The sequence below is a fragment of the Poeciliopsis prolifica genome, unplaced genomic scaffold (genome assembly GCF_027474105.1).
Source record: "Poeciliopsis prolifica strain line A6 unplaced genomic scaffold, Auburn_PproV2 SCAFFOLD011, whole genome shotgun sequence".
NCBI lineage: Eukaryota > Metazoa > Chordata > Actinopteri > Cyprinodontiformes > Poeciliidae > Poeciliopsis > Poeciliopsis prolifica.
The window spans coordinates 1,438,915-1,464,265 of NW_026562386.1; the positions used below are offsets into that span (position 1 = coordinate 1,438,915).

General features: G+C 37.9%; 2 protein-coding genes and 1 pseudogene across 2 annotated transcripts; 2 read left to right on the top strand and 1 right to left on the bottom strand.

Moving 5' to 3' along the window:
* Positions 1-314: 314 nt before the first annotated feature.
* bola3 (bolA family member 3) lies at positions 315-2,474 on the bottom strand. Its single transcript, XM_055036938.1, has 4 exons — positions 2,311-2,474; positions 2,106-2,229; positions 1,298-1,386; positions 315-947 (listed from the first exon to the last, which is right to left on the bottom strand). Exons 1-4 carry the CDS (start codon positions 2,368-2,370, stop codon positions 885-887), a joined length of 336 nt encoding a protein of 111 aa, XP_054892913.1. The 5' UTR covers positions 2,371-2,474; the 3' UTR covers positions 315-884.
* Positions 2,475-3,217: 743 nt separating this feature from the next.
* Positions 3,218-4,911, top strand: LOC129364361 (uncharacterized; annotated as a pseudogene).
* Positions 4,912-6,362: 1,451 nt separating this feature from the next.
* Positions 6,363-25,227, top strand: LOC129364363 (polycystic kidney disease protein 1-like 2). The gene is made up of 41 exons (XM_055036939.1): positions 6,363-6,681; positions 7,045-7,203; positions 8,033-8,221; positions 8,880-8,990; positions 9,212-9,359; positions 9,707-9,936; positions 10,131-10,541; positions 10,617-10,720; positions 10,826-10,967; positions 11,454-11,655; positions 11,771-11,882; positions 11,976-12,117; positions 12,216-12,410; positions 12,637-12,779; positions 12,880-13,059; positions 13,163-13,300; positions 14,610-14,756; positions 14,840-14,964; positions 15,046-15,166; positions 16,084-16,212; positions 16,319-16,544; positions 16,806-16,996; positions 17,078-17,308; positions 17,444-17,545; positions 17,607-17,785; positions 17,873-18,019; positions 18,105-18,304; positions 19,128-19,354; positions 19,437-19,650; positions 19,733-20,190; positions 20,592-20,688; positions 20,790-20,930; positions 21,032-21,217; positions 22,838-23,168; positions 23,250-23,383; positions 23,467-23,594; positions 23,686-23,846; positions 23,983-24,193; positions 24,315-24,416; positions 24,493-24,624; positions 24,698-25,227. Exons 1-41 carry the CDS (start codon positions 6,363-6,365, stop codon positions 24,785-24,787), a joined length of 7,335 nt encoding a protein of 2,444 aa, XP_054892914.1. The 3' UTR covers positions 24,788-25,227.
* Positions 25,228-25,351: the final 124 nt, after the last annotated feature.

The following is a 25,351-nucleotide window of genomic DNA, read 5'->3' on the forward strand; positions in this document are numbered from 1 at the left end:
TAAAACATATTTGTCTAATTGCTTATATTTATATTCTATAAGATATATATATATATATATATATATATATAAACACTTTAGCTGAATGTGAGAAAAGTCTCCAAAATGTGTGTTAAAATCACACATTTGTGAGAATCAAACATTAGTCTCTTATCACTAATTACACTTGTATCTTATATGCTGATTTCCACCAGGCATCTTCTGAGGTAACTTACTTCACAGTTGTTCAGCTTTTTGTTCCAATGCTGTCCGAAAAAGTGGAAAATATAGTAACACCAATAATAATATTTATATGTTTCAAAAAAAAAAATCACTCATGTAAAGCTTTTTATTACAACCCGCATTTAAAACATAAGAGCAAGATTTGTGGACAACCCACTGATACACAATATTTTAAAGTAGATCAACTTTAATTAAACTGTACATACATTGTGGTCACAATGCTGAAAAGGTAGTTCAAAGACAGGATGTGTAGCTGATTTCAGGTATTCATGAGGACTAACACTAGCTTCACAAACAGCCCTGAGAGAACCCCCTAACAGGGAAGAATAGAGACTTGATCATGACCAAACATTTGGTCATGTTGTGCGCATCACAGCTGTTACTGGTTTTAAATCTCACATGGAAGATTTCATTCTTCACAAACAAAAACAAAAACCTTAGTCTTACCTTACTGTACATGTATTTCACATTTTCACTGTGAAAATGTTGTAACTACATCTCTGATGCTGACGCCTTAACTGTTTTTTTTTTTTGCAGTTTTTTTTTTTTTGGTTGAAATGCATTTGCTAAACATTATACCATATTTGATGAGTCTGCACATTCTTATTAGGTGAAAAAGCAAAAAGGGTCATGGTTCAGAAGAGAATTGTTCTATCTTTTTACTACTTTGGGATATTAGTGAAGATTCGCAGGCCATGCATGCCTTGGATCTCCTCCTTCAAGGCCTGTGAAGGACAGAAAATTACAGGTAGTGAATAAAATTCTGATCAAAACAAATGGAAAGGGTTTTTAGATCCAATACTTTGTCTAAATTCTAGAGAGTTGACAGACAATTATCAAGAAGATAGTTTGACATAGATGAAAATTGACAAATGCACAGTTTGTATGTTATATTAAAACCATTGAACTTAAAACAAGCATAACAGTGTGAACCATCTCTTTGCACACTATTTAATTAGAAACAAAGAGTTTCTAATACTTGCAAACATTTTAATTCCATTTATTTTTCTGTGCAGTTGTGGATTTATCAGTATGATGATGCTGCCAGAGCTGATGTGCCAGTTTGTAACCTTACTTGATTGACCAGCTGGTGCTGTTGAACAGTTCTTTTTCCTTTGAACTCACTGGATTCTATATGGATCTCATACATGGCCCCACAGCCACCTGAAAACACAGAGACGAATGACACAAACATTGTCATCTGCAAAGATGGGGCTCTTCTTGTTTCACATGACTCACTGTTATTAAAGATAAGGAGAACAAGGATAAGAAAGTTTAACTCTCAAGGCATCTTAGAAGATACATCTATAATTGTAATCAACGATTTCTGCATCAGTGGATTGAAGGATGGGTGGGGAGATGAATTTTTGAGTGTTGATCCTCTATAAACAACACATCAGACAGTATTCTGTTTGGAGCAATTTCTTCCATCTGCAAATGGACATCGATGTATCAATAGCTCTATGAAAGAGCCACTGAATAGCTTAACAGATGGATGAATGACTGGATGGACAGCAGACAGACAGATGGAGACATGTCCATTTTATGTAAAAACCAACATTCAAATAATTTGTTTCATTTTAGAAATTGAAACTTTCATCATGTTCAGGGCTCCTCGTGGCAGGGAACCAGGTCTTCAAAAACACATTTTGAAAATATTTTTCCATACTTAATTACTTCTGAAAAACCCTTACAGTTCAAATTCCCTCACTTTTACAAAGCCTATCATCCTGACATGTCTATATTAGAAACGTAGGCCATTAGACAGGTTTGGACAATGCCTGAAGAAAAAACAAAAAGACATCACCTGGAATAATAATGATAATAATAACAATAAAACACTCAAGTCCGGACTAATAATCACTGTAGTACTGTTTGTCTACCTGATATATCCGTCACTTTGAGCTTGGAGGCCAGAGGAAACTTGTCCTTCAGTATGCTCGCGATGCGCTCCTCTCCATCTGTCTGCGAGGACAAACCTCTCTGCAGCCGACCGACAGCAGCTGTCTGAGGGGAGGCACAGAGCAGGAGTTACGGCAGGAAGTTACGCGAGGACCGGGTTGTGACCGGAATCCAGAACTAACGTACCGGAGTCGTGCGAAAAGCGCTGAATATAGTACTGCTGCAAAGACGAGTGCAGGCCAACATTGTGGACAAAGGAGTGTCACTTTTGAGACGTTTAAATAACCTAACACCGGTCAATAAGTCATGTCGCCCAAAACAATTTCGTCCCCGGAAAATGACGCTGTTTGTTCTTGTTCTTTACGGTCTCGTACTAGACTTCAACGTGAGAGCGGCGCTACTGCCACCTATTGGATTGATTCATTAGAGCGCTTAGATTGCACATAGCGACCCACTGCTGTGTTCCTTCACTTAGTTTTTATCCTGTTTTAAGAGTTCTTAAAATCATTTTTTTATTCACAAATTCCCTACATGTTTTACAGTGTATGCTTGCTGTCACAATATGTGCTTTTGTATTAAAATAACTTTGACTCTTGATCACAGAATAACAGAAAAAGGTGAAATTTACACCATTTGAACGTAAATACATGGATAGCCCCTTTGGCTCGTCATTATTTCTTTATTCATCCAGAATTTGCTAGCTTTTCTTCAGTAATATTTTCTAAGTAAAATATGTTAAATCTCCATAACAAAGTCATAAAGCAATTTGTCAACGTTGTTTTTTTAAAATTCAAAATCATCTTTGCACTTAACAAAAAACATCCAACAATTTTTAAATTTCACTTATGATACCTAAATAAATGTTTAAAAAAGTTTTAATAATAAATGTACATTACGAACTTGTCCTAATAAATGATTGCTCATCTTCCGTTAGCGAATCAGTAATATATATAGCATCCCAAGCCACACTCCATTCCAGTTGAAGGCAGTAGTGCACATCCGTAGGTTGTTTGCTAACCACCATAAAAAAAGAAGAACTAACTATTCAGTGACTGCTTGCATCTGTTTTCCCCAGGTGATTTAGTTGTGCTGAATGGAAATACCTCTGAGAGGGAGAGTATGCTAGATTATTCATTCAGATGTGTCTTTTTCTCCTTAGTGTGTGGGTCCAGCTGAATGTTCTCCTGGGTGTCTGCTGCAGGCCAAGACCACAATGGGGTTTGCAGTTCTTTCTGTGGTTTTGCTGCTGATTATATCCTTAGCTTTTAGAGTCTCAGTTTTTAGTTTTTAGAGACCAAACCATGATAGCAAAACTACTGTCCGAGTGGAGTGCACTGAGGTTTCCATGATCATTTTCATCCAGGCTGACTTCTACCACAATGGACATCTAGTGTCCCCACAAGAGCTGTTTTTGGGAGATTCCAAGTATCGTGAAAACAAACAAGCTGCTGGTGATGGAGAATATGTTGTAGAAGCTGAAACTCCAGGACTGTGGCTCCACATTAATGGCAAGCTGCTCACTCTTCTGGGATCTCTGGGATCATGATAGGCTATCTGAACTAAAACTTTGGCCACTTTCTTTCATCATTTCTCGGTTACCGGCAACTATTTGACCAACTCAAACGACTGGATACTTTCTCCAGCCCTTGGCTCAGTTGGCTTCACAAGGGCTACTGAAGCTGTCGTTCCAGTTTCTTGCCTGTTCCTTTCAGTCACTCTGAAAAGGAAGCTTTTTGAATCATCTTGTTTTTTAGGATCCACAATGTGAGTAGCACTGTCCAGCAGCAACCCCTATCTGTTTTCAGTTTCTTCAAAGTTTCTTTTGGGACGCTCTCCTTTTTCTCTGAAGCTGAAAACAGTTTTTTTTTTTCTTTAAATGGCTTTCTCCTGACTGGGACAGGAAATGATTGTTTCTTGTGTTTGCATACAGATGACTGGTCAGCTGAGAAGTATTCCAACAGTTTACTTTGGTGACCCACTGCACCTAAGGTCTCGTACACTGGTATGGATCAAAGGAAACTTTTTTTTAGGTATTTGTAACTTGTACTCGCCAGCTGTGGAAGAGCAGCCCCACAAACAAGGTCTGGAATTACATCCATTCAAGGTGAGTTTCTCTTTGAGAATTAAGAGGTTAAGACTAAGTGTAAACCTTAATACAATTCTGACTTGCATTGGCCTTCAAGTTTTCCCCAAATTCAAACATGACCTTAATAATCAAGAAGCAGCTTTATTGTCCAGGCTAACAAACATTAAATCTGTATATGATGATATTTGTCCTGGCAGTGACATGTGCATTACACTTAGGCTAAAGCAAATGAATTTCCACCTATTCGTTTCAAATCAGTAGCTTGCACTGTGTACAGGATAATATAAATGTTCACTGCTAAAACCTGTGAGTGTCGCAGGACTGGCAAAACTACTTTTTGATCAACTGTCCTAAAGCCGTAAATTGCTCACATGTGCATTTCAGCTGGAAGAATGTGGATGGACCTCATGGTGTTTGAGTGTTGCAAAGGTGTTTGCAGTAAATGGATATCTAAAGGTAAGTCATATTTCAAGTTATTTTATCATCAGCAGCAACTGATGATCCAATATTTTATTGCTCTTCATATTCTTTGTCTTTCAGATGATATTTGTGATACTTTGACTCTGGGCCCCTTCATAGTTATTCCCAGGAAATGAGTAAGAAGGAAACTCTAATCACCACATTTACCCTGGCACAAAACTGAAGGGAACGTTGAGTGGTATAATTTCACCAGGAGAACTGCTGCATGCCCATGAAGCTGATCTGAGCCTTTACCCTAAATAAATCTTATGTTTAAACATGTTGATCTGTTTCTGACTTCTTGCACTTGGAGGGAATATTGGATCTATTTACTAGACCAAAGCTGCAGCAATAACTTTTCAAATCCGAGTGGTAGAAATGAGAGAGGGTCAAGGGGAAATGCTTAATCTCATGTGACTTTGATCATGCGACACTGTGGTATGATCAAAGATGGATTCTTTCTCCTGACTTTAACAGTCAGGAGAAAGCCATTTGGATAGATTCTTTCGGGAGAGAAGTGTTTTTTTTTTTTTTAATGCAAATATGAACAGGCCAAAGCAACCATTATGCTTTACAAACACCTTAATGTTTAGAGTCCCAGAAAAGGAAAAGACCAGGTGCAGATCAGGGTAGCACAAATGTTTCAGATTCACTGTGGTTAACTGTTGCAAGTCTGTGGCTGTAAAACAATCTCATTTTTCCCCAGAGTTTCTCCTTCTGGAAACTAATTGGAAAGTCAAGATCTGCATGTTCAGATTTGTAATATTTAGAAAGAGCTTCATAGTTTCCTTTAGCAAGAGAACTGTGAACTACTCAGTCTTTTTCCAGCAGAAATATTGCCATGTTAAAGAATTTGAGATGGAGTATTCATCAAGATTTGTAGCCAAACTTCTGTAAAAAAATTTTTTTTCTCCTCACCGCTGTCTGATTATAATCTTAGTTCTCAATCATGAGAAATTTCTTTAAAGTATGGCAATGACTTTTTCCAGTTAATGTAGAAACCTAATCTCTACTCTGTAACAGTTAAAGCATGGTGTAGATCAAGTTGTTTGGAATATGAGTCCCCTATATAAAGCGCAAAACCATCTAAATCTTTCACCTCAGCTACATGGGACCAATACAAAGGGTTCAGTACCTACTGTTGCCAAACTGGTCTCTGCTTCCATGAGTGCTCAGGATATTTAAAATAATGCTATAAATTAGAGATGGACCATCAAATTTTACAGAACAAGGCACATTTATTGGTATAGTGCTATTACATAACAAACCAGAGGCAGATTATGCTTCTGCCTCTGGAGAAAAGCTGGGCATACAGTTTGTCCATATTACTGTCTGCTTGCTCAGACTGGAGAAAAAAGCAATCAAAATTTCACTATAAATTTTACATTTGGAAAATAACTCTATAAACAAAATCTGATTTTTAATTACCAGATTGAGATTCATTAGTGGGGCTGTTGTGAATGTGAAGCTTATCTCTCTTTGCAGCTTGTGGCACCTTCAGTCATGGAGGCAGAGGAGTAATCAGGACTTATTGACACAGCAATCTCACCTCTTTTTATACATGTGTGGGCGCTATTTGTGCTCAAGAATTATGAGCAGACCACAAAGCTGGGTACCCCTCCTTGTCCAAAGTGCTGCCGTCAGAAACCTTTAAAGCCACTGAGCTGCAATAGAAGCTCATCAGAGCACAGAGATGGGCAAAGTCTCTCTGACCACATACACTTTGGTGGTCTTCTTCCTCGCCTCCAGCTGTTATGCTGAGATGGAAGACGTTATTTCATGTTCTAAACACCAGACAGCCTTTGATGGAGCTTGCTATGAATTTGTGGGTCTGCAGTTTTCCTTTTTGAGAGCTGAGGGATGGTGTGAGCGCGGTGGGGGCCACCTGGTCTTTATCTTGAATGATGAAATACAGCAGTTCCTCCAAACACACCTAGAGCCTGATAAGGATTGGTGGCTGGGGCTGGCACCTGCATCTCCAAACCTCACACTGGATGTCTCTCCCACTGAAGGTAAGAGGATGAGTGAGCGTTAAAGTTTCTGAAGTTTTATTAGCATGGTAGTTGGTAAATATTTTTATGCTTGCCTGAACATTTCTATTAAAAATGCTTTTTCATGAGATCGCAGTTTGCTAAATATTAAAGCAGCAAATCTAATAGTTCACTGATGTAAGTAGATTATATACTTTAGATCTGAACCCAATGACTTCAGCTGTAATCTCAGGAGGCATCATTAGCATCGTTGGTATGTTTACCCACTGACAAATGTGTAGTGACAAGCTCTAGATTTGTTTTTTGGGGGGGTTTTATGGAATTTTCCAATTTTCCATATACTGACACGTAAGCTTTGATTAAATAATTGCCTTTTTTCCCCAGGTTCTCTTGCATGGTTGGATGGTTCAGATGTCAGCTATAGTAACTGGGTAAACTTACCAGAGGCCCGGGCGACATGTGGATACATCCTGAGAGACACAGGATTCCAGTGGACGGCCACGGAAAACTGTACGCAGGAACTGAACTTCATCTGCCAATTTGGTATGTTCCTTTTACACCTTAAGTGTTTTGATTTTAAGTTTTAATATCTAATTTTTTTCCATTCTTTCTTACCTTTCTGCATTGATTAGAAAGAAAACTTCTTTTTTTTTTTGAAAAAGGAATTAGAAGTGCAACATGACTTTTATTTTTTGAAAAAGTAGATAAATAAAAAAAGGGTTGAAGACTTTGGAGAAAGTTTTTCTTTTTCTGTCTACGCTCTGAAATGCACTGGCATAACTGGTAGCAAAGCAGACCCACAGCATGATGCTACCATCAACATGTTCAATTGATTGAATCTTTTTAGGTACATTGTCTCAACTCCTACAAACATCCATCGCATCATCGTGGTCATGTCACTCATGAAGATGCTTTTAAATTTCAGTCAATCTCTTTTCTGAACTTGTGGGTGGCAGTGGCTCAAGAGGTAGGGAGGTTGCTGGTCCAACCCCCACTCTGTCCTTCTCAGTAGCTTTGCTGCTGTTTCTAATTTACATGCTGATACCAATGGTAAGGCATCCTCACTTGTGTCAGTTTTCATCTGTGATTACAATGTAACTTACTGGTATCGGTGTGTGAATGTGTGTATGACTGTTTGTAGAACAGAGAGCTTTGGAGTCCTCCGAATTGATCAATTATGTTTCAGATACAAGTCATTAAGATTTGAGCTTCTTGGTTGGGAATGTCTAAGTGCATGATAATTTAACACTGCCTTGTTCAATTGTTGATGAGAGAGTGAAGCTTATGTTCCTGCAGTTTCCAGTTCCCAACAGGCTGTAGCCTTGGTATTTCCAAAGAGGTTTATGCTAAATTGTATAATTTTTCTTTGCAGATTCTGGAAGAACAGTTGCATGTGAAGGCCAAAATGCGACACTGCAATGTGGTTCGGGCCAGGTTCTAGAGATTGAAGATGCCTTCTATGGGCGAAAAACCGTTCACTATTGCCGATCCGACTTCACAGATTTACCCACATTATCCCAGGAGGAATGTAGCTGGATTAATGTCCTGGAATCAGTAACAGGTAGAAGAGTTAAAAATGTTTTATATTTTTCCTTAAGTAGACACAGAAATTCATGAGGATATTATAAAAATAAAATATATATAGTGGAGTAGACTACAGTATATTTTTGAAACATTTTGTACGTTAGCAGCCTTGAATTATCAGCAACAGTTCTATTAACCCTTAAGGGTTCAAGTACATATGGTTGTTTTTGACCAATTTTCATTTCACCTTAATAGAAAACATTATATTATATATAATATTGCTTTATGTGGTATCACTTTTGCATAAACTGTGTCAGTAATATGTCCCATATTAATCCACCCATATTTCCTATATTAAAGAAAAATTGCATTTTGTATTTGCATTGTTTATCCTTCGGAAACATTTTTTTAAAATTACTTAACAGGCAAGAAAAAACCCTGAAGATAAATATTAAACAGTAAATAGTAAAAGTATATGTTGTTTTATGGATTGAGACAAAATATCTGGATAAATCTAAGCGCTGCTGGAGGAGCTAAATAGATGGTCTCTGTTGTGTTTCTGCTTTGACGTTCCAACAATTGATTTTGCTGGTAACATTTATACAGACACACATTTATTTGCTGTATAAGATATGCTTTTTGATGCTACAAGCATTTTGTGTCCCATTCTCAACTTTCCAACATTATCTGTTCAGCTCATTGTCGTGGACTGCAGGCCTGCCAGGCTCCACTGGATCTGAACTCCTTGACTGAGCCGTGTCCCCTGATGCGAAGTTATCTCTCTGTAGAATACCGCTGCAAGGATGGTCAGATACGATACATACCCTTCCACTGATGTTAACCCTTTACGTATTCTATCTATTTTTATGCAGTGTTTTTATTGGTGTTTATTTACACTGAGGCATCTTTTACAAAGAAAAAAACACCAGAAATACTTAACAGATTGTATTCTCAAAAGTAAAAGCACTCTCATTTCATGTGTCCTGAAATAGTTATTTTTACAAATGTTATTGTTGAACCATTTCAGGACTTCACTTATTGATGTCTAAACTGGCATCTGTTGTTGATAACGTCACCATCACTGTGAAGTGGCTGCTTCATCCATTTCACGGAAACTTAACTTGCACCGTGGACGCTGGAGACGGCCACATCATTGATCCATACAATCCAGAAGAGTAAGTAACACTGTGTATCCAGACACTTCATAGCCATAGTTAGTTATGAACGTTTATATCTGCTGGTCCGGATCTTAAGGATTAAATAAATCTCTCAGGGTGATGGGCAAATAACAACATCCAGCCATCCACCTGTATTAGCACCACTAGTGAATATATTTAAAAAGCTTTAAAATAAATGTGCCTTTAATTACAATAGTTGTGTCTTACAAAAAACACTATTGTTCACAAGAATGCTTCTCATTATGCTGATAAATAGTTTGTATGATGAGCTCAGAAGATGTTACTGTGGTGTTCAAACCCACCTGTGATGACATTCAGAAAGCCGTCTCGTTTTCGGGTCATAGGACGGAGTCCTCCATCATACACAGATTTCAGCAGCCTGGTGTGTTTGTCGTTGCGGTTGAGTGCACTACCAGTGACTGGCATGTCACAGCTCAGAAAACTATAACAATTCAGGAGCCTATTGGTGAGTTCAGAGTTGCTAAGTGTTATGGCAGCAATGTGACAACAGATGGCACCAAATGCAACATACTTCACGGCAGCCCTGTTCAGATTCAGCTTGGTTTAGAAACAGGTGAGTGATTCTTCACGAATAGTTTGTTGAGTAAAATTACATATAAATTTGACCTGTCTGTCTTGTAAAATAACCTACACAAGTAAATGGAGTTGAGTAACATTTTTAAGGGTAGACCAATATTTGCGACTGACATTTTTTAAAAGAATTGTGCTGATCAATTTCTTTGTTTTTTCCCCCCTCCTTTCTATAAGGTACAAGTGTTTCCTACACAGTTCATTACAATGACAGTCAGATTGCAAATTTTTCAGTGGACTCAGGCATCACACCTCACAACATCACACTGGAGGGGACTGTATTGGAAAGTCTTAAACACGGTTGCAACAATCTGACCGTAGCAGCATCTAACGCAGTCACACCTCACCCCGTGTCCACTGATATCCTGCTGTGCCTGCTGGAACCTGTAGTCGGCCTGCAGGCCTCAGTGATGGCAGAGTTGGATGCGTGTCCAGACTCTCAGAATCTCACAATCGGTGTGTCACTGGAGCGAGGAGCCCCTGTGGAGCTGCTTTTTAATTTCACTGGGTTTAGAGACACGCTGACTGAGACCAGAAACATGCTAAATAACAGCCTGCATAATTACACATTCTCAAGCCCAGTGGAAGGTATGCTTTATGAATGGTTTCATTAAAAACAAAACTGTTTCAAATCACTTCAGCTTAATTTTTTTTCCTACACAGAGCTTTTTCAAGTGAAGATCCAAGCTGTGAATGTCCTTTCAACTTCTCAACTGGAAGTGGACTTGGTGAAAATACTTCAAGCTTGCCAGAATGAGGGACATACAGTAGGTTTTTTTTCCAGTCAGTGGTAATCTTTTCCCTTTTTCTAGATAAAAATATATATATGAAAAAAAATGCATGTATTTTTGTTGCTTTGTTGTCAACTGCAGAAAGAAGACTCTGAAATTCCAGGTGGCTTGGAAATATCAGCTTCTCCTGATAAGCAGGTTGACCGCAGTCGGACCATTGAGCTGAATGTAATTGGTGCTGAATCATTGAATAGCAATGGACTGATATTTGAGTGGCAATGTAGTAAGTTAAACGATTGTTCACTCGCAACTAATGGCAATCAGTTGATTTAAAGTCATTTTATCACTGGTCATATAGTGTAAGGTTTGCAATTAGTATCTCATTTCCATATTTGTTTCTATTTAGAATAAAGTAGGAAATGTTTCTAGAGTTAACACACCAGCAGATGATGAAATTCATCACAGGTGCTTCTTTTTCATCAGTGATGTAGAGGGTGATCAGAAAGCTGGGTGCACTGTTTACATGCCACAGATTTTTGTTTCTATCTACACACCTCACAAAGAAAAATACTCTGGTCTCAGCAAAACCATAATAAGGGCTTGCTGTGTGCAGGTATTTGAAAGTGAAATATGATATTTGTTTTTATATGCCTGATGACCTACTTTCTGGATCAAAAGATTTTAGAAAACTCTAACATTTAGCTTGATATATCTGTGTCGTTGCTATTTTTCTCTATTTCACCGTTTTGTTTTGTTTTTCACATTGCAGGAGGAAATTGCTCTTGCAGAAATGCAACAAGGGGTAAAATTTACATTATTGAAAAGGATTGCCTTCCCTATCCATTTGAAATTGTTGAATACACTTTGACTGTAAAGAAAAGAACATGGTTTAGGAAATGGGTGGATGTTCCCCAAGCATCTAAATGCATCAGCGTTGCTCCTATAAATGAATTTCGAGATGTCGCAATCAGGTAAAAAGATTCAGAAATATTAAATAAGCTGTTTGTTTCTAAGCAGTTTTGTTCATTTTTATAGTTTCATCTTATTCTAGCGGTTTGTTAATCTATTCACCTTTGGTGCTTTCAGTTGTGACAACTGTGATTCCTTAACCATGGAAGAAGATGCAAAGCTAAGTCTCCACTGTGCTACTACTTGCCCAGATGTAGTTTGGTTTATTCAAGATCCCAAACCATTAACAGCAAGTTTAATTTATTACTTATAAAATTCAGTATCTTTTTACAAATGATACCTAAAAAGTTATCCCTGAGGAATATCTGTTTTTTTTCCTCAGGGTGATCTCAGTGAATGTTACACCAAAGCAGGAATAAGCCCTCCCATTGAAAAACAACATGGCAGCTTTGAATACACAGTTTCCAGCCAATATCTAACATTTTCGAGGAGCATACAGCACAACATCAACGTGATTGCTTATGGTGGTTTCTCTTTACTTCATTGCACATGACTGCATATTACACCGAATATGCTTTTCAAATATAAGCTGACGTTTATAATCAGTTTCTTTTCATTTTAGGCGAGAACGTCCTTGGTTTTGCCAAGTACATTATTCCAACACGAGGTCCTGAAACGGCACCTACTAATGCTCATGATGCCCCTTCATGTAGCATCTCTCCAAACTCAGGAACTGTGCTTGATGCGTTTGAAATTACCTGCCAGTCAACCTCTTTCTGCTCCACAGGCTGTATTTATTGTTTCAAGACCAACACAGGTGGCCTGTCATTTTATTATTCTTTGATACATAAATAATAAATATGTTGCTAAAGAAAATTATGACAATATATTATTGCTAGAAAATGAGGGAGAGGTTTGCAAGAAGGTAGTAGATTGTTACAGCATGGTACATAAGAAACAAATTTTGGTGTTTTTGTTTAGGTTCAAATAGATAAGATTACTGATAAATAAACACAACTAATACTAATTTATTTATCTTTAAGGCAAACATTTGCGTTGCAGTAATACCAATGTGGTAAAACAAATGTTTTTGCCTCTGGGAGATGAGAAGAACAATCATGTTGTGTCTGTGGTTGTGACAATGAAAAATCAGCAGACAACAGCGACTACAACTGTTGCAACTCAGGTTTGTTGTTTTCCAATATAAATGAGAAACCTTCAACTAAACATGAGTACAGAAGTCCATGGTCTTGACTTGTTGAATGAACTGAATTTGTTTTTTCAAGGTTTTGAAATGTAACTCCAGTACCTCCATACCATCTCTGCAGTCTGCAGTGGAAAACACAGTAGATCAGCTGGAGCAGCAGGGTCTGCTCTCTGGTGAGGCAATCGGACAGGTATTCACTTCTGTTTCGGCCATGCTGAATTCAGAGACTGGGCAAGATCAGAAGGATGCAAAAGCAAAGGTACAAAAATAAGGTCCCAATTGCATTAAATCCAGAATCAGAATTTGTTTGATATTATTAGTACCTTCTTTTTTTTTCTTTTTTTTTTGTCTAAATATTGTAGCTCCGTGAGCAAATGTTGACCAAGATGACAGAAGTTCTGCAGGACAGACCCAGCAACACAACTCGGGAAGTTCAAGTGACGGCCGAGGCTGTGGCTGGATTAACACAGATATCAGATGAACTGAGTCCTGCTGCTCAAGTACATTTGCGCATCTACAAATTATTATTTGAGTATAAAATTTATTACTATGCATTTAGTAATCGGTCAGCAGTGCATCATGCTTGAAGTGAAGGGAAAAGATAAATAGGCATAGTTTCCATCAGAGTAAATTAATCATAAATCATTGTTTACTGCTACAGCTGCATATCTTCTTGAGTTATGTCTCTAACAGCTTTGACGGTCTTGAGACAAAAATGTTTCATTGTTCATTGCAAAATAATTCAATCTCAGTCAGACTTTTCCCTCAAAGAGTCTTTCAAGTCACAAATTTTCAATAATATTTTGGTTGAGGCCATTCTTACACATGGATTTAATTTGATCTAAACCATTAGTGCATGGCCATGTCTAAGTATGTTTTTAGTCATCAAATACTGTTTCTGTTTCAAAAGATTGATCAAACAATTCTCTAACAAAAGTCCAGTGCTTAGGATACTGTTTTATAATCTAATTCTGCTTCAACCTTCAAGCTGTGTTCCTTATTTATTGTGATTCTGGTTTTTCACAGTTTATAATAAACCACATTTTCTAATTAACTTCTGAGAACCTTCAGAGAGCAGGCCTGAGATTAAATTACATATGATTTGACTCTAATTGTGACTTCTGAGAGCAGATGTTACATCACATTGTAACAACTGTAAGTGCGGTTGAATATAAGTGCAAACCATGCTTTTTAGATTTGTATTTTGTAATTTGTGAAAAATCCAATTTTCTTTTCATCTCATTTAAATATGTGTTTATCAGTTGGTCACATAACATTGCACTGAAATACATTGCAGTTGCAAGGAGTCAAAGTGAAAAAAGGTTAAACGAATATGAATATTTTTGCTATGGTCTATATTGAATATTTGCTATAGATGGTAGAAATCCATACTCACCAAAAAAAAAAAAACAATACAAGGATATTTCAAAGCTTGCGTACCTTTACGTAACATACCTTCTAAATTTAAGTACTTTGTCTATGGCCTTTTATGGTTCGCTTAGATTTACTAGGCTTTAGTTTACATCTATGTCTATGCCAGAGTTAATTGCTTTTGTCAGTAAATATAGGATTTCTTTGTTTAAACCTAATGTCAACACCACCTGAAATCAAGGTCTTTCAAAAAATTATAAAAACCCTGAATACCTTTTATAGAAAGCAGTTTCACCCTGAGTTTAGATGACCGAACTAAATATAAAGAAGAGCTCTCATTCACCCCATTATTGTAGACTGTTAAATGTTTTATTTTGAATTTGACTTGACTCTACGCTACACATGCTCATACTTCAGTTTGCTTTATGCCTTCTTCAGGAAGAAGCTGGTTCATTGTTGGTTAACCTCAGCTCCTCCCTCAAGACAATGACCATCAAGCCATCTGAAAGTGGAGATGAAGATATTTTACAAGCAGCTACACCAATAGTTGAAGCAGCTAGTAATATTCTGAATGTTTCATCAAACGTATGAACAAAGTCTTCATAGATGCATGTATGTGACTCTCTTTATTTATATGTGGTGTCTGACAAACATCATATCATACTTAGAAAAAAGTTTCAGATTTTCTTCTGGCTGGGATCAACAATCTTCAGAGTGCCTTGCTGAATAACAAGCAATTGGATGCAAAGCCTGCGGTCATTGATTCTGGTCAGATCAGTGTGTATGTCAACAGGTAAAGGATTATTGGTACTCAGCAAAATTTACATTAACCAACACTGTTTTTATTTTCATCAATTTATTCTGTTTCACGAAGAATATCCTCAGACGACATGCAGATGCAGCACATAAATGTCCAGAAGAAAGGCTCCTCCAGCTTTTCCATTCCCTTACTACCAGCCGGCATTGTCTCTCCAGGGGAGCCAGTAGACATCAGAGTAAGTGTGTTCTCACAGGAGAAAAGTTAAAAAGTGTTATTTTTGCAGAGGTAAACACAGCCTCAAGGTCATAATCAGATAAAGCATTTTGTATCTATTTTTTTGCTGGAACATCAAAAGGCATTGATTGGTTTCCGTATTGAAATTTGGTAGAAATGTCTTTTCTTTGTATATCTTGCTTTCAGAGACTTTGTTGGAATCTTTTGAAGTAACTTTGAGCAATTATTCTGCAGGCACAGATTTTGGTTCTTTTGCACCAACTTGTGTGGCTCTCGATCAGTTTGATTCATTCACACACACATTTCAGTAAGATATAAAAACACAAGTTTACTCCCAATGCCTTTTGTGAGATTTGTGAAGAATGCCAGAGGTAGCACAGTTTGAGGGATGAAGCCTCTTGCTGGTCTGTTGTCAGGCTTTTACTGGATGTTACTTTACTGATACTGTAGATGACTGTTTTAAACTTGAAAGGTTTTTCTGTCTCAAATTCTCCACTTTTCCATTTCATTTTATTTATTTATTTTTTGCATAATATCTTGTCATGGTCTGGTAGAAGAACTGGGCAAAAAAGGAGTTCCATAGCAGGAGAAAATCTGGAGAACTATCAAAAGCCTTTCAAAACAGTTTAGAAAGTCAAGTATAAAAACAGTAATTGATAGTCTAAACTGATTACAGGGCAAAGTACACATCTATATTACTCTTGCACAATAAGAGCCATCATGGAAAAAGTATGTCACATACAGGCAACCTTCTGTTTCAGATTACTTCTTTTTTTTATTTGCATGTGCCCACATCTGCTTTCAGAATTTATGGTAATTGCCAAATAAATTCAGATTTGTAGACAACCTCTAAAGTAACCAAAGAGTAAACAAAATCTGACTGTTTAATGATTCTGTCATCATGCTCTGCCCGTCTAGATGATGAGCTTTGAGAAAAACCCGTTCGCTTGGAAGGAGGAAAACATCACAGGAACTGTGGCCTCGCTGTCTTTCACCAGAATGAACAGCACAGTCATACCTGTTGAAAACCTGCCTAAGGAAATAGAGGTCACATCACAAACCTTTCTACATCTTTTTATAGTAAATTGAATTTGGAGAATTCAATTCAATTTGGAGCCATATTTCTTTATGCTTATTTTTTCTGGGATTTCAGATTCTTCTGCCCAGACTTGACGTTGGACAGCAGAACAGCACGGTCCTTGACCTTGCCAATTTCAGCACATTAATGATTGACATACCATCACCAGAGGTGACCCTGGTGCTAAAACTGGAGCCATCCAAAGACATCTCCTTCATGGTTTTCCTTGGATATAAAGTTTACCCACATGAAAAGAGTTATGTGGCCAAGATTCAGCTCCCACTTGAGAATGTAAATGAAGGTACTGGAGCCACTTATTTTGATTTGGTTGGAAAGATATTTAAAATCTTCTGTTGATGGTAAAATGCAAAACACAGAGCAGAGCCAACCTACTAACTTAAACCAAATGAAAAAATATTAAGATCCTGCCTTGTTATTGTCCATTGAGGTCCTAAAATCAAGACGTGTGACAAATTGCATCGATATAAGAGGATGGCATTGTTTTCAAGCGATTCTTTCTGTCTGTTCAGTTGATAAAATAATGTTTGTCATTCTGACACAGAGGAAAAATTTACGTGGCTGCTGAGTCCCAAAGACCGAACAGGAGGAGCTGGAATTCATTTCCTTCTTGTAAAGCCGATTGTCGAGCCTGGCGTCAAATCCGTCAATGCCACAGTCACTGTGACTTCCATTGCTGCTCAGTGCAAATACTGGAATGAAACCAAGTCCTCATGGAGTGAAGATGGCTGCAGGGTGTGCAGAAAAACAACACAGTTCACAATTACTGCTTTATAAAGGTATAAATCTGAAACCTATGATTGTTTGTTCCCTCAGGTGGGCCCCCTCACCACTCCGCTGGTCACTCAGTGCCACTGTAACCACTTAACATTCTTCGGCAGCTCGTTCTTTGTCATGCCCAACCTGGTGGACATTACCCGCACTGCCGAACTCTTTGCTACATTTGCTAATAATCCAGTAGTGGTGTGCTTTGTGGGATCCATCTTTGCTGCTTATCTGCTGCTGGTGGTATGGGCACACAGGAAAGACATCCAGGACTCCAGCAAGGTCATTCTCATCAGATTTTGGTTGAACTTCAGGCATTTTTTTTTCTTTCAAATATTGACAAATATACTAAGATATATTTATAGTCAAATCTATTTGACTATAAAGTAACTTTTATTACTTGCCATTCACTTGCAGGTCAAAATAACAGTTCTTGAGGACAACGACCCTCTAGCAGAATATCGCTACATGCTTACTATTAACACAGGGCATCGTCACGGTGCATCAACTTCCTCTCAGGTGGGTGAAAGCATTACTGAATCCTCTCAGACTCTACCCTGACTGACTGCTTGTGTTTTAGGTTACCATAACTCTACTGGGAACAGAGGGAGAAAGCGAACCCCACCACCTGACAGACCCTGAAAAGCCCGTGTTTGAGAGGGGAGGGGTGGACATGTTTCTGTTGACCACACACTTTTCTCTTGGAGATCTGCAGAGTATAAGATTGTGGCACGACAATTCAGGGGACCACCCTGCTTGGTGAGAGGAGAAGATCTTGTGTGCCGTTCTAAGTTAGTTAATTGAAAAGCAATCGTTTTAAAGTATTCTTTTAAATTGAATGTACAGGTATGTGAATAAAGTGATGGTGCAAGATCTGGAAACTGGTCAGAAATGGCACTTTCTCTGCAACTCCTGGCTTGCTGTCGACATGGCTGAGTGCTGGCTTGACAAGGTCTTTCCTGTTGCAACAGAGTCAGATTTAAAGAGATTTAGGTAAGAGCCACATTAAACAGCTAGCGTTATCTATTAATTGTGCATTTTGAGTTGCTGTAATTTCTATCCTCTGTTTCTTCTTTAGTAACTTGTTTTTTATGAAGACAGCCAAGGATTTTCAAGATGGGCACATCTGGTTCTCGGTCATTAACCGGCCTCCCTGCAGCACATTCACACGTGTGCAGCGAGTGTCATGTTGTTTTTCCCTTCTGCTCTGCACCATGCTGACAAGCATCATGTTTTGGGGCATCCCCACAGACCCTTCTGAGCAGACCATGGACTTAGGTATGCAACATATATATCTATTGTCAGTCTTTCATAATCCCTTAAACATATCTAGAAAATATTTTTCTTTATAGTTTTTGCTTAACGTTATCTTTATACAAACCAGGAAATGTTCAAGGTTTGTTTAGGAAACGTTTAGGTTTTACAGTTTCCAAAATACAAATCTGAAAAGTTTGGTGTGTTTGTAGTTACCACAGGCCTCCTGTCTGCTTCATTGATTATTACTTTTCTTGTCTAGCCTGTTAGTTTAGGTGGATGGCCATGTATTGGTAGGTTTGCAGTTGTGTCATGTTTTTCCATTTTTGGATGATGGGTTGAATAGTAAATACACAAAAACCCGCAGAATTGACTTCTGAAGGCATTTGGTTACAATGGATTTTAATCCGTGTTAAGAAAAAAAATGAACAAACAAAACACAAATGCATTCATTCATTAATTTTCTTCCATTTTACAATTATGCAGTATTTTGTTCTTTTTCTACCACATAAAATCCCAATTAAATACATTAAAGTTTGTTCTTGTGACAAACGTGAAAAATGTATCCAACTTTTTTTTCATATTTCTTTGCCTTTGTCACTGATGTTGTGATAATTATCCTTTCCATTCTTCGACCTAGTTTTTCTCCATGTTCTCTTTGCTTCCACTGCTCAAAGAAGTTAATTAAGTCATGCAGCAGGAAGAATTTCCATTTTTCATAATCATGATCCACCATGACATTTTACATTATCTGCTAAAAATATATTAAAAGTTCTTGTAAAAATTCTTACCTGTTGCTTTACTGCATAAAATAAGACTAAAATTCAAACCCACCGTTGTGTTGCAGGTCACATTGAGTTCACCTGGCAGCAGGTTATGGTTGGATTTCAAAGTTCCATCATCATGTTCCCCATCAACCTGCTTATCGTCAGCATCTTCAGAAATACTCGTCCGCGAGACAAAGCTGCCAAAGCAGAAGGATTAAAACAGGGCAACACAGTTAGAGTTTCTCCCTCACAGACTTCATCTCCTCCCACAGAGATCAAACACATCACTGCAGACACTGTGATCAAGGTGAAGTAATAGAAATCCAAAGAGTTTATGGATGCAGTCTGTCTCTTCTGTATTTAACTACTTGGCATGATGCCTCCATTAGGACATAAAGAGAATTGCACAGTCGCTCTCAAAGGCCATGAAGAGTCCACCGCCATGTTTTGAGCTCCATCCAGGTCAGCAGGCAGACATAAACACGCTGCTGTCTCTGATGGAGGACATCATTAGACATCAGAACAAAATGGCTGGAGATTTCTATTCAAATATTTCCAAGGCAGACAGCATGATCTTGAGTTTGGGTGCTGTGAATCTACAAGGTGAAATGTGTTCTTATTCATTTAATTAATTGTGCATTGTTTAAAATATAACTGACCATCGTTATGTCGTTACTCTTTATAGAAAACGGATTGTGGGGGAGCCCAGAAAAGACTTTTGATGAAGCTCAAAAGAAAACCAACAACAGTCGGTACTTGTACAAGCAGCTGCGTCATGTCGAGAATGAGCTTCGTCTATTGGGACCTTCTCGTTTTCCAAACACCAGCAGCTACAACAGGGCCATGCAGCAAGTCCAGGGAATGAAGAGTGACTTGGAGTTCCTGTTGGATGGAGATCAGCTGAACCGCAGTCCTAGTCCTGAAGAAAGCATCAGCAGCAGCGCTGAAAAGAAGCGCAGCCAGGAAGGGCTGCCATGGTGGTTTGTGTTTGTTGGGTGGATTTTGGTCATCGCAACCAGTACTGTGTCAGGATACTTCACTATGATGTATGGGCTAACTTATGGGAAGGACCAGTCTATAAACTGGCTTATTTCCATGGTGGTGTCCTTCTTTGAGAGTCTCTTTATCACCCAGCCTCTAAAGGTAAGTAGATGCAGAGGATACTGAAAGAAAAGTCTTACTTCTGTTTGACTGAATTCTCAGTTTTCAGAATAAACAGCCAGTAGGGAATTGGGTTTAGCAGCAACTTACTTAACCTATATATAAAATACTTATTAAACATATTATCACATGATTACATTCTGCATACAGGCAAGAGCATTGTTCTAAAACAGGCATCATATTGTACAACAATGGAAATACTTAGCTAAAACAAAGGTCAACAAAATCAATGTCCTTGATAAAGTAAATGTAGACTACACCAAGAAATCAGAAATAAATGCCCAAAATACCAATTTAACAGTTATTGACCATTAGAGCACAAGTTTTTACAGTGACTTATTTTAAGTGCTGTTGAAGTAAAGTTTGAAAATCTTTTGTCCCAGGTTCTTGGTTTTGCTGCTTTCTTTGCTCTTGTTCTGAAGAAAGTTGACCAGGAAGAATTTGGAGAACCTCAGATAGACGAGAAGCTCACTCATCCAGGTTTGTGTTCTTCGTTTTAAAAACAAACAAAAAAAAATACTAATAACGTTGAAAAGATTCTTTTGAATATATCAGTACACTGAATGCATTTTCTTCCTCAGATGATCCTGACGTAGTGCGAGTAGCTAGAAGAGACAGCACATGTAGTTACTACCAGCCACCTCCTCCTACCGACATCGAGAGGATGAGGAAAAACGTAATTCAAGAGCAGAAAGTTTTTGCCCTCATCAGGGAGATTCTTGGTAGAGTTGCACTGATTGCAGTAGTACTAGTTATGCTAACAATAAAAATAACACAGTTTGACTTACTGTATTTACTGATGTAAAACTTGTTTGTGATGCAGCTTACATGGGATTCATGTGGGTGTTGCTTCTGGTGGCGTATGGTCAGAGGGATCCTAACGCTTATTTTCTGAGCCGACATATTCGACAAAGCTTCAGCAAAGGAATCTCTAACACCATGAGCATTCAGGACGTGTTCAACTGGGCAAACACTACCCTGCTGAGCAACCTTTATGGAGATTACCCAGGTCATTTTCCTGTGATGGAATTACCAACAAGTGTCTTTTCAAACACAAAGCTGAAAAATATGTATTGATGTATGTTCATTAGTTCTTAATATTGATTTTGGTACTGCTGATTTTTAAAACAGCTGTCTTATTTCTAATTTTTGTAAAGTTTTGTTTTTCTTAAAGAAAACTAAAGATATTTGAGATTGTCTTCATTTTGAAAATTAATTAATACTTTTGGAAATTGAAGACAATTTATTTAAAAATAGAAGACAAAAAAAAACACAGATAGGGCCACTTTTATCCTTGTGAGGAATTCACCTAGCCTTTTACAACCAATACACTAAAACATCCAGGAACTGAGAAGACAGGTTCTTGTCATTTTTAGACAGAAATGTTGTCTCATTGTTGTCTTAAAATCAGGGTTGGTCCACATTCCTGGGTTTTCTTTGCCACAAAGTTTTTCTTGTTTCATAAGATACAAATGTTTGCAGTTGCTCAGAGGTTTGCACCCCAGGCAGTCCTGTGCAGCGCCCAAACTCTTCTACCCGAGTCATGCTTTTGTAATGAATGTAGTGTGCTGTCTAGCAACTTCTTGCTAAAATATGCTATGGTGTCTTTATTTTTATGGGAGCATATGTTGTGAAATCTGTATGTTATCCAGATTTTTGGTGGCTTCCCAGATGTGTAAGATTCCTGTGGTGTTGGCACTAAATCATCTCAATACCATTAGAAATACTGGCTTTTGAGCTAAATGATGATTCAATCTGTTTGGAACCCTCTTTTCTTTAGCATGGAGGATATTGCATCTGTGGTTTAAAAATATGTTCCCATATTCAAAACTTTTATCCCACAGACAACAGGTACGGTGTTAAAAAAATGCTCTGTTGTTGTGTTTTTTTGTTGTATTTTTTTTTTCACTAACTGTATTTACAAGAAGTCATTTGTGGGAGCTTTATTTTGTCCATGCATGATTACATATATAGAAATTGGACTTGTTTTTAATGCTTTTCTGCCTGGAGGCCCATTGTGTAAGTAGCATGCAATATTTACTTGCAGTCTTTTGCAGAGAAAGATGCGCACTTCCAGGTTCTTAAAATTTATTAATAATAAACCATTGTGAACCATGGATAAAAGAATATCCAAATGCTTCCAAGCATTCCAACTTTTTTTTTAATATTCAGCCTTTTTACATTCTTAAGCATCTGTTCATATTTACTTCTGAGTGATTCAACATCCCTGAGCTATTTTTATGCCTGCTCGTCCTTTTTGCATATGGTGGATTAATTTAATCAGATGTCAAATTTGCCTACAGCTGCTGATTAGTAGAACTATTTATTAGACAGACTTGTTTCCATGTTTCAAACATGTGAAATTTGTAGTTACTATAAATTCTCATTTGGATTTTTTTCTATTTATTAGTTTAAACATTTGATATGTTTATTTAGTTTTTCTGTGAACAGTCTGGATTTGTGCATTTATTTTATTTGTGATTTTTGAAGTGACCACTGTTTTAGGACATAGGGTTGTATATCAAAGAGATTTCATTTCAGCAAAGTAGTTCCATTTAGACAGAACTAACATTGTTTAATAAGTAAATTTCCTATGCTAATGCTCTTTATGCATCTTCTCAACTGACAGGTTTTATTACGGATGGAAACTCAAAGCTGGTGGGTAACGCTCGTCTCCGCCAGGTGAGAGTGCAGAAAAACTCATGTCGCGTTGCCCACACCATGCAGAAGTCTGTGTCAGACTGTCACACTCCTTATTCCTGGGAGTCAGAGGACATGGGCTACTATAGCCCAGGTTGGAGTTTGTCTGTAGGAGATAACACGTCACTGAACCCCCATAGTCCATGGGTGCACCGATCTCAGAGTGAGCTGAGGGCATTTCCCATCTGGGGGAAAGTCACGCTTTACAGAGGAGGCGGCTTTGTCATCAATCTGGGGCCAGACTTACAGAGATCACGAAGGTCCATTTTTAAACTATTTGAAAAATTTATTACATCAAAATGGGAGAACAAACCATTAGTCCTGTTTCATCTTTTTTCTAGAATCCTCAAGTACCTCCATAACAACACCTGGTTAGATATGTACACCCAAGCCATCTTTGTTGAGTTCACTGTGTACAACGCAAATGTGAACCTCTTCTGCATTGCTACCCTGATGCTGGAAACCACAGCCATTGGTTAGCCCTTCAGGTGCAGCTTAAATATTGTGTTTGAGCTGTTGCACAAGAACTAAGACTTTTGTGCTTTTATTTGGATCCAGGAGCTTTCCAGTTTCGCAGCGAGCTTCACGCTGTTCGTCTTTACCAGTCAACGGGTGGCCTCCACGTCTTTGTCATGGCCTCTGAAATTGCTTATTTTCTCTTTATTATCTACTATATGTTCATTCAGGTACATTAGCGTAATATATTTGTTACATTATATGTATTGTGACATATATTACACCTGGATGTTTGACACAGACTCATTTTTCATTTCATAGGGAAAGCTAATGAGGAGCCAGAAGTGGTCTTATTTCAAGATAAAGTGGAACCTGTTGGAGTTGTCGATAATAATCCTCAGCTTTTGTGCACTGTCTATCTTCATCAAGAGGACCTTACTGGGAAAGAGGGACATAAGTTTTTATCAGAACAACAAACACCAGTAAGAGATGGGAAAATGTTATTTTTTTATATTTGTTATGAATGAAAATTATTATTCCATAGATCAAAAACTACATTGGTCTAATTTAAACTAAATACACGTTTGAAACATGAGCTTCTTTTTCTTTTGTGTCCAGATTTGCCAGTTTCCATGAGACAGCCCAGGCAGATGCAGTGCTTGGGTATCTGATTGCCTTTCTGGTTCTACTTGCTACAATCAAACTGTGGCACCTGCTGAGACTCAACCCGAAGCTGCACATGATCACGGCCACACTGCAGCGAGCTTGGACTGACATTTCAGGCTTCCTGGTGGTCATGACCATAATGTTCTTGGCTTACTCCATTGCCGTGAGAGCTTTCCCACGCTTTACATAAACACTTTGCTGGAGTTTCAACAAACCCCTACATTTTGTCAAACAGACTGCACTTGAAAGCATTAACTCACAGGCAGTATCTCTTCTTCTTTCAGTCCAACCTGATGTATGGGTGGAAGCTTTACTCCTATAGGACTCTGCTTGATGCTGCTCAAACTATTGTCAGCTTGCAGCTTGGCATTTTCAATTATGAAGAGGTTAGTGCAAGACTGTTGCAACTGCAGACAATGACCTATGTTCCCTTTTGTAAATGCATTGCTTCCGATCTGCCAGGTTCTGAACTATAATCCAGTGCTCGGGGCTTTCCTTATTGGTTCCTGCATTGTGTTCATGACCTTCGTGGTGCTGAACCTCTTCATCTCTGTTATTCTTGTGGCATTCAGTCAAGAACAAATACATCATAAGGTAAGTAATTATTCATAATCCCAAAATGTCTTAATATTGTAGAATGCTCTTATCATTGTTTTTGTTCTTTCAGCCATCAGAAGAAGAGGAGATTGTTGACCTGCTGTTGATCAAACTCTGCAATATGTTCGGAATCAAATGTCAGAAGAAAGTGCTTGCCTAACTGCTATTCTTCTGAGGAAAAAGAATGACATTTTTTTCTGACTCTAACATTATAAAGTAACAGAAATACATTGTTTCAGTCACAGTCACTGTAGTTTGCTTTAGTTAGTTGCCAAATGCCATTTCACTGTACGAATCCTTGTAGGTTAATCAGTCGTGTTCATGTCTAAGGATGCAGATTTTTTTGTGTGACATGCTATAAAACCATTATGAAATAGCACCTAAAGATTATGGGCAGTGAGACATTGCAATTAGGAAGCACTATTTTGTTAATTACTGATTAACAAAAGATTAATAATTACTGAAAATAATGAAAAGTCTTGCATAATCGAATTGTGATTGTTACTCAAACTGAACCGTGCCTCATAAAATGTTTTGAATCTCTTGTCGCTTCTGCCAGCTCTAAGCTCAAATTTAGAAGCTATTTCCAGTTCACCATAAATAAAAATATAGGAAATGGAAGTAATCACTGGTTTGATTTTTGTTGCAAATATACCTAATGAAAGGAAATAAATATTCACATTGAAGCATGAAGTCCATATTGGAAAAACCCAAGAACAAGTCA

Excerpts from the sequence above, each read along its gene's own strand:
- bola3 (XM_055036938.1), bottom strand. The coding sequence starts at position 2,370 with ATGTTGGCCTGCACTCGTCTTTGCAGCAGTACTATATTCAGCGCTTTT. Across the intron at positions 2,230-2,310 it reads GCGCTTTTCGCACGACTCCG|ACAGCTGCTGTCGGTCGGCT; the intron begins GTACGTTAGTTC and ends GCCTCCCCTCAG. Across the intron at positions 1,387-2,105 it reads CAAAGTGACGGATATATCAG|GTGGCTGTGGGGCCATGTAT; the intron begins GTAGACAAACAG and ends CTGTGTTTTCAG.
- LOC129364363 (XM_055036939.1), top strand. The coding sequence starts at position 6,363 with ATGGGCAAAGTCTCTCTGACCACATACACTTTGGTGGTCTTCTTCCTC. Across the intron at positions 7,204-8,032 it reads GAACTTCATCTGCCAATTTG|ATTCTGGAAGAACAGTTGCA; the intron begins GTATGTTCCTTT and ends TTTTCTTTGCAG. Across the intron at positions 8,991-9,211 it reads AGAATACCGCTGCAAGGATG|GACTTCACTTATTGATGTCT; the intron begins GTCAGATACGAT and ends GAACCATTTCAG.